Source organism: Crocodylus siamensis, chromosome 2 (assembly GCF_052110815.1).
Source record: "Crocodylus siamensis isolate JL-2025a chromosome 2, ASM5211081v1, whole genome shotgun sequence".
In the NCBI taxonomy this organism is placed as follows: Eukaryota; Metazoa; Chordata; order Crocodylia; family Crocodylidae; genus Crocodylus; species Crocodylus siamensis.
In genome coordinates this window covers 238,450,555-238,461,714 of record NC_143396.1, presented here as the reverse complement: position 1 = coordinate 238,461,714, position 11,160 = coordinate 238,450,555, and the positions used below count along the sequence as shown (strand labels likewise).

The window sequence follows — 11,160 nt, the reverse complement described above, 5'->3', positions numbered from 1 at the left end:
GAAGAAAACCTGATTGTAGTCAATCGTGGACACAGAGGAGAAAGAAGAGAAGACATACCAAACAATCAGCAATTGTTCCAGTCTCAACACTGAAACACCACATTCAATATCTTGGCTGTCACTTTCAAACAGGTTGTGTTTTTATGAGCTGATTACGTTACCAGGACTATAGAATAAAAATGTTATAGGGGGGCCTAATAAACAAGTTTGTCAAGTCAGTCCTGTTGCACAGGATCTGCTGCTTTACTTACCTTTAATGCAAAACAGTGGAACCCTCTCTCAGTGCTTTGTATTTTTCTTAATGAAGTGAGTACTTAGTGCATTCCTTGCTAATTGTTTAAATTTGAGAAGCTGCAGTTTGTGGTACAGGGTACTTATGGTCAAACACATTACTGTTATAAAACACAAATATACTTGCACCTTCTTTAGTGGGAAGGGAAATGCTGGACATTACTTTTCATGTTAACATACATACTTTGTTCTTAGTATTTTGCGTGCTTTGCTTTAATGTTTCCCCTTTTTCACCTGTTAGTGAAGAATAAATTTAATGCTACATAGGAAGATTTTCCCAAAGGATTAATAACCTTTTCAAAAACCTTTGAAGTAAAGCAGCAGGCGAAATCACCATCAAGTTAAAGCCCTTGTTAGTGACAACAGTCATCACCACATGGAGAACAGTTTTATACCGTAACCTCACTGCAGAAAACCACAACTCCCTAGAAGGCTGAGGAAATGCATATTACAAAGTTGCATGATTAGCACTGGACAAGTAACTGTTTTAAAGAGTTACATATTATAAATGATTTAATAAAAATGAAGACAGGAGAGATTGCCAGAAAGTTAATGTATTTTAGGGGCAATATATCTGGTGCATTCTTAAACAAAAGTAATAATCTTTTAATATTTTTTTTTGTCAGTATGGTAGCACGTCAGGCGTTAGTAGCATATTGTGAATAGTCAAAGCAAATGAATAGATACAATGAGTTTTACAGCTAGCCCTCCAGAAGTGAAAGCAATGCATACACCAAGGAGTTGTGGGTAGCAAGAAAATGAGATTGTCCTGCTGATTGGATGCAGACAAGCAATGAGTAATTCAAGAGTTCACAGTCAAACAAACTGCTTGTGGCACTAGTACTTGTACCCAATTACCAATTCAGAGAGAAAATAAAAAGCAGTTTCAGTAGAGTCAGGGTGGGAAATCTCCAATTAGCACCAATTAGTGAAGTTGCTTCCTACAGCGGAATTCTGGGGACATAAGAAAAAATAATCTCCCAGAATGCCTGGTCGAAGCATTTATTTACCAGGTGATGGGACTCCTGAAGAATAACTTGATGAGGATTTGTGCCTGTGGGACTTGAATACAGATAGTACTTGGAACTTGCCTGCTCGATTTGACTGGTCAATCATAGGCTGTACTATTCTTCTTCTGGCATTAATAAACCTGAAACAGAATACAAAGAATAGAAGTCCTTTCATCAGCTTGCTTCTGTGTTTTTAGAACACCTTTGCTTTAACTCTGGCAGAGTTTCAGTGCAAGGCAGCGGTATGTTAACGGAGAAAAAAAAAGCATAATTGTACTTTAAAGCGTTTTTGTCTAAGAGCTCAGAAACTGTGACTTGTAAAATGCTTATCTTACTGGCCAGCTTTAGGCTGGATTTACTAGAAGGCTCGGAACAACAAGTAAATATGAATGAAAACTTGTGTTAAAAGACAATTGTTTCTCTAACTTCTTCGAGCAGCTAGGGACCTGGTTAAAGTTCACAGGCAAGAAGACTTTTTTTTTTTCATCATAGGGGATTCAGCTACCCTTGCAGCTGGCCATAAATGAGGACCAGGCTTTGCCACTCTGTGCTTTCACAAGGTATTGTTAGGTCAGCAAAGCCATCAATTAGGCTGTCTGAAGTTTTATCACCAGCACAGCAGCAATAAGTGCTGGCCCAGAAAGACTTCTGCTCTTCTGCAACTCCTGCAGTTTAAGCCTGTAAAGTCAGGGGTCATTTTGAGGTCAGTGCCAGCTGGGGGCGACCTTTTCAGCCAAGGGGGGGGGGCGGCCAGGACAGAACATAAGGCAACGGCCAGCCATAAATGGAGGCACCTTTCAACTTGTTAGAAAGAGGGAGTCACAGGTACATGTGTTTACTATTAGGCTCAAAATAACTTTTTTCTCAAACCAGGTACCAGAGCTGTAGTAGGGACCAATGCATTTGAACATTAGGTTATTTGGCCAGAAAGCCTGGATTTAATTTAATTGGTAATCCAAAAAGAAGTGTTTGTGTATTTCCTATTAGCTTAATGCACAACCACCCCTCTTAGCTTAAACCGCAATAAAATCAAACTGAGGAGAATAATTTTAAAAACTTATTTTATTCACACACTTTATTCACAACAAGGCTATTTTCTATCAGTCACAAGCCACACTTGTTTTTGTCCCTGCCCTTTGTGTTTTAAGAACACTTTAGAGCTGATGTAGAGGTTTTGTCTGCTATTTCACAGTTCAGACTTCAGTCTAGTGACCCTTAAGGAGCGCTAATGAAGTTGAATACTAGTGTTTAATCCTCTTCAGAAATACTAACATGCCCATCATCCCAAACAGCTTCCATACATTGCCACTGGGCCTGATCCAAACCCCACTGAAATGAATCCAAATTTTTCAGTCCGCAAGTGAAACCTCAGTTCATCAGCCCGGTGCATAAAAGTCTAACGCTTAAAGTATTGGGCATCAGAAATAAGCAGTACCGGCTGCTGTGTTGCTCTTCCCCCAGGTTAAAGTCCATGGCAGATAAGAGACAGTACACCTTTGTTTGCATCTCCTGTGATCATACTAGTGGGAATTCCATCAGAGAGATGAATAAATGCTGTAAGTAACACTAAAGGGCTCTTTTGCATCTCTCTGTTTACGTCCAAAACAAAGACATTCTTTATTCTTTAAGGGAAGTATAGCTTCGTTGTCAAAAATGTCATCCTGCCTCTGAGTTAGTAACGAGTCAAGACTTCAGGTATTAAAAATAAAAACAAAGATTTGATTCTGTTGTTTATTCCCTCAGGTAGCTATGATTTCACCATGGGGGGAGGGGGCTTGGATTTCCTACCCTAACGTTATGATTTCTAGACACGTTTTCATCATCAAAGACAAAGGTCTCTGATAGGACTTAATTTGCTTAGCTGCTTTCTAGTAATGTTACCCACTGACCAAATGGGGGCTGACCTGAACCTTCTCTATCCAGCATGCCTTTTATCAGCTAAGGTTAAGGCCAATAGAGATTAACAGAAAAGCCTGATAAGACTGTTTTCTCTTCTCCTATGAGCTCCTAATGGTGTATACAGATGGCAAGGTTTTAAAGAATGGAATGAGCAGTTGTATAGGCCTGTAAAAAAATCACAGACAACAGAGCCTCCCCCACTTTTTTCTTACTAACCCCTATTTTCAGCGATCTGGCCACTCTTTAGGGAAACCAAATTGCTTTTTCAGTTTTTATTTAAACCCCAATCACTTTTATTATTTACATCTGGTGGTCCCCTTATTTATGTCCCTTTCCACTTCCCTACAAACACTCCCTTACTCAGAGGGCTGCAAAGCATTATGGTTCTCCATTCTCAGCAGGAGAACTCCACACTGTCTTCAAACAAATAATTAAAGGGAAGGTTAAAGGTTCACATAGAGGTCATATCTTTGGATACTGGCCAGAATGTTTACATTAGTAAAAAAAAAAACGGGGTTTACACAACAATGTAGAACTAACCTTGACGATTCTGAGTCCTGTAAAGTCTAACGTGACACAACTGGCTTACATTTATGGGCTTCCAAATGTGGAAACTCTGCTTTAGTGTTACATATTCAATCAGTTACCATGGTATAGGTTTTATGGGATGGATATTGAAAACCCAGCTCCTGTTTCTCCATGTGCTTGCCAGTCATTCACTTCCAAAGGAAAAATTTGGCCCCCTGTTTATTAAGCCCACATGAATAATTCTAGATCCTTCATGGGAGCTACTTAGATGATTCAGTTCTGAAGCCTTAATGGTGATTCCCAAACTCTACTGCCCTAAAGGAAAAAAAAAAAGTCCACCAAGGATCCTTGTATTAAAATATATGGCAAAATTCGTATCATAAATTCTGAAAAGAAAGACCATTATCACCATTGCTAATGAATTTAGTGCCTGATTTTGAGCCCTGTTTTGACTACACCTTTATTTTGGCTTCTACAATTTTCCAAGTGCAAAGAATTGCAGGTGTAACTGCTGTCATTTAGACATGCAAGTACAGGTTTCCCTCGCTTTATGCTCTTCATGCGTTCCTGGAAATCGGCGCATAACTTGAATTCACGTAAAGGGAACCTACTTTACAATGTAACAAATAGGGATAAGTTCCAAGACCTTTACTGTACTGACCCCCAGACCCATTTCTATCACTTTTACAAGACAATTTTGGTACTCACCAACTTTAGACTGTATACACAGGCACAGGGCACTATCATAATGGGCATGGCAACTACAGAAACACGGGTCACAGACAATGGGTGAGGAGTACAGATCCACATAGAAGACTGTATTTTGGTGCATGTGACTACCACAATGCACTGCATAAAGCAGCTAACTATGATGTGTGGCTTCCACCACAGCAATCGCCTTAGAGTAACTTTACCTCACATGTAATGAATTTTTGGTATAAAAAGGGTCATCGCATACAGGGGCAACACATAAGGGGTGCACATAGGTGCACGTGCACCCCCTGAGTGTGGCAGTGCACCCTCTACAAAAAGGCGCTGCCAACAGTGTCGGTGGTCACCACTTGCCACCCTGCCACACAATCCCTGGTGGCTGCTGCCACCGCTGCTGGCAGCATCTGCAGGTGGTTTCTTACCCCTGGTTGGCACTCACCATCTCCCTCCCTGCCCCTGCTGCCGACAGCGCTGGCGGCATCTGCAGGAGCTCTCCCACTTACCACTGCTGCGCTCTCACCACCACCGTGCCCTGCCAGCTGCCGGGGGCACGTGTCATTCATGATCGCATAAGAGCTGAAATTTAATTTCATTGGTTCCTTTGAAAATCATAGCCTTAAATGGTAACAGTTGCATCCACTAATAATAATGCTGAAAAAATTACAACAAAGGTATCTGTACCTACCAACCTGTAGGTGATAAAACAGATGGGCAGTTGAGGTCAGACTGGAAATCAGGCCCTATATTATAATCAGCAATGAGTACATCACATAAACCACCACATAAACCATCAACATAATTGGTAGATATTTGCACAGAGTGTAGTGTCTGCATATGATTTATTATTATTAACAAAAACAATAAAAATACTAATAATAACTATTTGCATTACAGTAGCAACTAGAGGCCCCAACTAAGATCAAGACTTTATTTTACAAGCAGGTAAGAAAGACAGTCCTTGTCTCAAAGAACTTACATATGAATAGACTGGTTAAACAAGTGGTGGGAGAAGAAAGCATTGCTATTCCCATTTTACAGAAAGGAACTGAGACAAAGAGAGTTTGAGTGATTTGACCAGATTTATACAAGGGGTCCCTAGAAGAGCCAGACAGTATGGAATGATACATATTTGTTCTATGGATAAACAAGGAAGTCCAGCTCCAGGACTGACCTGTTGGCAGCTTTCATAAGCTCTACATTTTCATATATGTTAAATTTGGCCCTGACCCTGGAATAACAAATAAGGCGTGTGCTGTTTAGAAATACACGAGTAATTAGAATACTTAAACGTTCTGCGGACTTGAAATTGCTGACCCCACTAATTTAAACAGTGGGCTTTGGATATGAACAAATGCTTTTTCTATTAGAATTGTTATATATACCAATCAGATAAATTATATGTATATTTGTACCCAAGAAGTTCCTCTAACTTCAGTGGGCCTTTTTGTATGAGCAAAGCAATGAGGATTTAGCTCCACATGCAAGATGATGTAGTGCATTTAAAAGAAATTACATGGCTTTCATGTGTTTTTATCTGCCCTCAGTCAGAATAGTATAACAGTAAAGGAAAATTGAGGAATATTATAGTTTGCAGAGTATCTTGAATTATTGCAGTACAGTTTAGCATGTTTCCAGCTTTCATTGGTAATGGGTTGGAGTCAGACTGACTGATCCATCTTTAATTAGTATGATTCCAGTATTTTTTCTTAAATTGTGTCTGTAGAAATGGAGCCACTGTTTTTTTCCCATCATAAAATTATGTTCTATATTTCATAAAAGGGCTACAAATTGTTTAATTTCATCAACCCATTTAGTTAGTATGTTCTCTCAAGTCACATCAAAATGATTTTAGAAGTCACATTTACCTAATACATTTTAATTTTATGATAAACAATAGTCATCTTAAATTTGAAAGAAATATTAATGCAGACTGTAAAAGAAATAGAGGTTTCCTCGTCAGCATGAACATATCTGACAAAATTAAAAAGATCTTTTTTTAAAGGTTACTATAGGTTAAATTGTACATATTTTTAAATGCTATTGACCACTACATTAGTAAGTCTAAAGGGAATCAGTACCTGAAATAAACTAGAGATAGCACTGATTTATACCAAATAGCAAGCTAGTCTCTTGCTTTATTGAAAGGGTATTGGAGGAAAATTCATGTCAGCTGGGTAAGTGTGCAACAGTCTGACTCTGCAGGTGAACAACAGTGGTATTTGGGAATAGGCAATTCATTCCTGACCTGAGGTCTGTGGGGGTTGGTTGAAGAACTGAGTGGCATTTAGCCCCAGTATTGTACTAAGTGAGGTACAAGCATCTCTAATGTATGACTTCAATGAAACAGAGACATTCCAGGGTGAATTTTCCCCATTGAAAACAAGGTAGGGCCACAGAATTTAGCCTTGAGATTCATCAGTATTATTATGCACTCTGGGTTCTACTTAAAATATCCACCTCAGAAACTGCGGTGATAAAATAATATATATTTTTAATTAGCCCACCTACTACATGTGTAGACAGAACTAACAGTCTTCACATTAAAATAGAGAAAAGAACAAATCTGTAAGAATACATCTGTAGTGTAGTAGGTTAAGTAAAATGATGCCTAGTCTCCACTTAGATCAATTTTTGGGGCAGGAACCATGGCTGTCTGTGAGCTTGTAAAGAACACATCAGAATTGGGAGCAATAGGAACAATATTGCTAGACTAATGTGGTTTCCTTGTTTGGGAAAATTAATAGATAAGGTAATAGTAGTTATTTTACATTTCTACAAGACAACTCCACCAATGAGCTTCAACGGTATATCAAAGAGATTCGTTTCTAGGGTAAATGATAATCTGAATCCTTACAAGAGATATAAGGCAATGATCTAGAAATGAAATGTTTTGTACTGTTTCCATTATCCTGTGCCATCCATGAGAATATTTTTAAATACTCAGTGCTCTGCAAACATGGTTTAGATAGGGATGATCCTGGCTATGTGGACAGGTGTTACATTTCTTGAGGGAGAAATGCTGCTCTCCTGCTGGAAACTGCAAGCCTAGATGCATTCACGTGGTATCTTGTGGGGGAAACCTGGTGGATTCAGGAAAGATCTTTCACTTCCAGGCAGGAAGATCTCACCTATAAGTGAGTTTCTCATGCCAGAAGGAACACCTGTAGGCTTCACTTGACTACCCCTACACCTGGGGTAACAGGTTTGGGGAAGACGTGGATGGAGGGCACATTCCCGAGGCCAAAGCTGGCCTCATTTTGCCCACAGGGGAGAGGCAGATGCAAACTAGGACACCTGTATACCCCCCCCTCCCTGGGATTTCTAGCACTGCAAATTTTCCATAAATTTACAGTGTTAGAAATGAAGAACTGTCCATTTCCCTTGAGAAGGGGGTTAGAATTTGATGGCCTTCTGGGGTCATTCCAGCCCTATTTTGCTATGATTCTATATTACACAAAAAAAAAAGAAAAAAGGTGTTTCCCCCCTCCTTTTGAGAAAGAATTTCTATGTTCACAAAATGATGGTATGACAAACTGTGTGTTCATAAAATGTTATTAACTTTGTTCTGAAAGAGTGACGCTTGATGGACTAAAATTGTAACGACTTTTTCTTCCCCATAAATATATCCCTTTTAAAATAACCTCTGCTTGTCAGCCAAACTTGAAATTGAAAGCTAACTTTCATAGTTTATTTAACTTTTCACTCCAGTGTGTGTTTTAAAGTGACAGAACTGGGTTTAGGTGTCTTTGTGTGTGTGTCCGCGTGTGCGCGTGCATAAAAAAGGGTTGATAAACCCTTTGTTTATGCTTCACTGCCTCTGTGCCACACCTGGTTACCAAGTCTTATGTGCAGCATTCCTTGTAAGTATGAAGCTGAGCTAGTCACCTGGAAGTGAGCCAGTGAAAAAGTCTCCCTAAAGTCATAAAAATTGAGAAGTGGAGTCACTTACATGATTGGTTTACAAAGAAAGAAAAACAAGAGGGACTTATTCCTTGACAAAACTTCTAAGAGCAGGATTGGATAACCTTGTCAGAAGTGTTATAGGTATTCCACAGAAGATTATAGTATCTTAAAAATATACGAGCTGGCTGCCTGTTCACTTATGGTTCCAAAAACTTCTGCCATGTCTTGTATGTCATTTGCAAAATCATCTTCACTGAAGGTGTCAATTCTAGAATATATATTGCAGCAGTCAGAGGACTGATGTATTTCTGTATTACCGATCTAAAGGATTAAAAAATCTTGAATCAGATTTCCCACAACCATGACATTTTGGCTATAAAATCTCAAGATACTACGATTTCCCCTTTCTTCTTTGATTTTTGAGACTACTGGTCACAATTCCAAGGTTTTCTTCAAAACCGCAAATGATAGAAATTTTCTGTAATAATGTTCTCATCCAGTTATCAAAGTTGGGACTTTTTAATTTAAACCTGAAATAATATGGGACTTGTGATAAAATCATGAAAGTTGATATTACAGGTGTTTATTCATCTCAGATAAAATGCCTTAAAATATGTAACTCTTTTACCAGGTTACTAGTTTTTGGAACAGAGGACAATGATGTGGCTTCTGCCAAGACTCTGATTTGTTTTACAGCCAGTAGAGTAGTACACATATTGTAACTTCAACTACAGCAGAGTTGCACTTGCTTATTCCTTAGATCAGGTGGTTGCACCATGTTGGAATCTTACTTGTAGTTTGGTGTCAAGAAAATACACCCCTTTCTCATTCAGTATAAGACAAATAGAGCTAGCAATGAGATATACAGAGTTCAGCCTAGCTTTTACACAGTGTGACTGTTTTACTGCACCCCAAACGCATGTAGTCCTCCCTGCCCTTGGTAGCTTCCCACTTGTTTATGCCCTGTCTGGCCCTTGGTGACCTCCCCACTTACATGTACCAGGAAGCCAGGAGATGGAGCCAAAGCATAGCTTTCCAAATGGGGAGATGGGGAAGTGCAGATGGGAAATCATTATATGCTGTGATCTGGTGGAACTGAATGGGACCATGCCTAAGAACTTGGGATGGTGCACCAGCTGAATGGCTGGCATGCTTATGTTTAGTGCATACTTGTGGTCCTGGGAAGATTGGGGCTAAATGCTCTCATGTAGGTCACATAAGCTTTAGGGCTGCTTCTGTACATATGCTATCTATTAATCATATCCTGTAGGATACAAGTAATTTAACTAATAGGTATATGCTTATTTTTATAATATTATTTTTGCAAAAGTGAACTTGCTTGCTTGACTGAGTATGAAACCATTTTTTACTGAGTTAAAATTTACAATGGAAAGAGGATTGCATTATCCAGGACTGCAAATATTCTATGAAACCCCATTTTGAATGAGAACCAGTCAAAGGAATAAATCCGTTAACATTAAGTTTAATGAAGAACCCCTGCTACATAAAGACACTGACCTAGAGCGATTTTCATTATAAGCTTTCAAGAAATTTTAACATGGGTGGAAAATTATCTTTTATTTCCCCTGGAATTCTGAATGATAATAAACACTATTCAGTGAATGTAATCGCACCTGATACCACATAACAAAACATCCCAGCAGGTCGTGATTTCTGAAGCAATGCCTGTTACTCTTTCAGAATGCCATCAGCTTATTCATATATGGTTATTTATCATGTACCGTAAAAGCGATCTTTCAAAGGTACTTGAAAGGAAGGGAGGAGACAAACAGACATACTTCCTTAGCTATTCATATCTTAAAGATAAAATGCTAAGTCAATAGACATAAGTTGTAGTATATAACCTCATCCTGTACTTGATTTATTGCAGATGGGAATCAACTAGAAACTGAATTACTTTGAAAGTTTTACTACTGACATTAAAATTCCGGGTCTGTCTACATACATCTTATGGAGATACTAAACACAATTTTAGCTAATTTGGCATGTACTCTGATTTGCTTGCACTGTAGTGTCCAAGTTAAAGGTAGAATTCAGGCAGGTCTATTTATTCTTAACTCTTTTATATTAAAGCTGTGTTAATTTATCATCTTAAAAATACAGGGCAAGATTTTCAAAACTCAGTAAGACATGTCCTTTAAATATGAATTCAGGAACCTCATTTTAGATGGTCATTTTTGAAAATCCACAGTTTTGCAGTATTCAATCAAGGTAAAGTAACTTAAACAAATTCTTCTCTAGTTCATGTTAAGTTTCCATCCAATTATAAATTAACCCACAGGGAAGCATTACTGATACATTTAACCTATGTTTAACTTTTCATATTTGTGATGAACTTGGACTGAAGTATTAATTCTCCATCCTACTTCTCAGTGGAAACTACTTAAATATTAACTTACCAAAAATGCACAAAAGATGTTTAGCAATCTTGTACTGGGTATGTTTGAAGAGATCAAGGTGCACTGACATATCCTGTGCTATGGATCTCTCTGATTAGCTTGTCATCTACTCTGAAGAAGATGTAGCCCAATTCTCCTATGCTGTGTAGCAGGCCAGCTGTTAGCTGTCTGTCAAGCACCTAAAGTGGACAAGTAGTCCAGGAGCAAAAATGTCACTCCTTTGATCTGGCAAGGAGCAGCTGCTGATTTATAGAGTAGGACTTTGTTCTTCCGTTCTATTTTACTTTCTTTCCTAAGGCAGAACCACAAAATCCAGCAGAAAAAAATGTGCCGTTCTCTGCAACATCAACAAGCTCTGACAACTGCAACAGGGTTTTTCTTGGCCCTAACAAAGCTCT

The 11,160-nt window shown here is 38.7% G+C and overlaps 1 protein-coding gene across 4 annotated transcripts in view; it reads right to left on the bottom strand.

The window, feature by feature from the left end:
• MEIS2 (Meis homeobox 2) overlaps positions 1–11,160 on the bottom strand; it is a 214,264-nt gene that overhangs the window by 5,103 nt on the left and 198,001 nt on the right. For all 4 annotated transcript variants that reach the window (XM_090033513.1, XM_090033512.1, XM_090033515.1 and 1 more), the window contains 2 exons: positions 1,383–1,441; positions 1–9 (listed from right to left, as the gene is read on the bottom strand). The exon at positions 1–9 is cut by the window's left edge and continues 102 nt beyond it. In XM_090033513.1, the coding sequence (XP_089889639.1) occupies positions 1–9; positions 1,383–1,441 (68 nt within the window). The remainder of the gene's footprint in view (positions 10–1,382; positions 1,442–11,160) is intronic.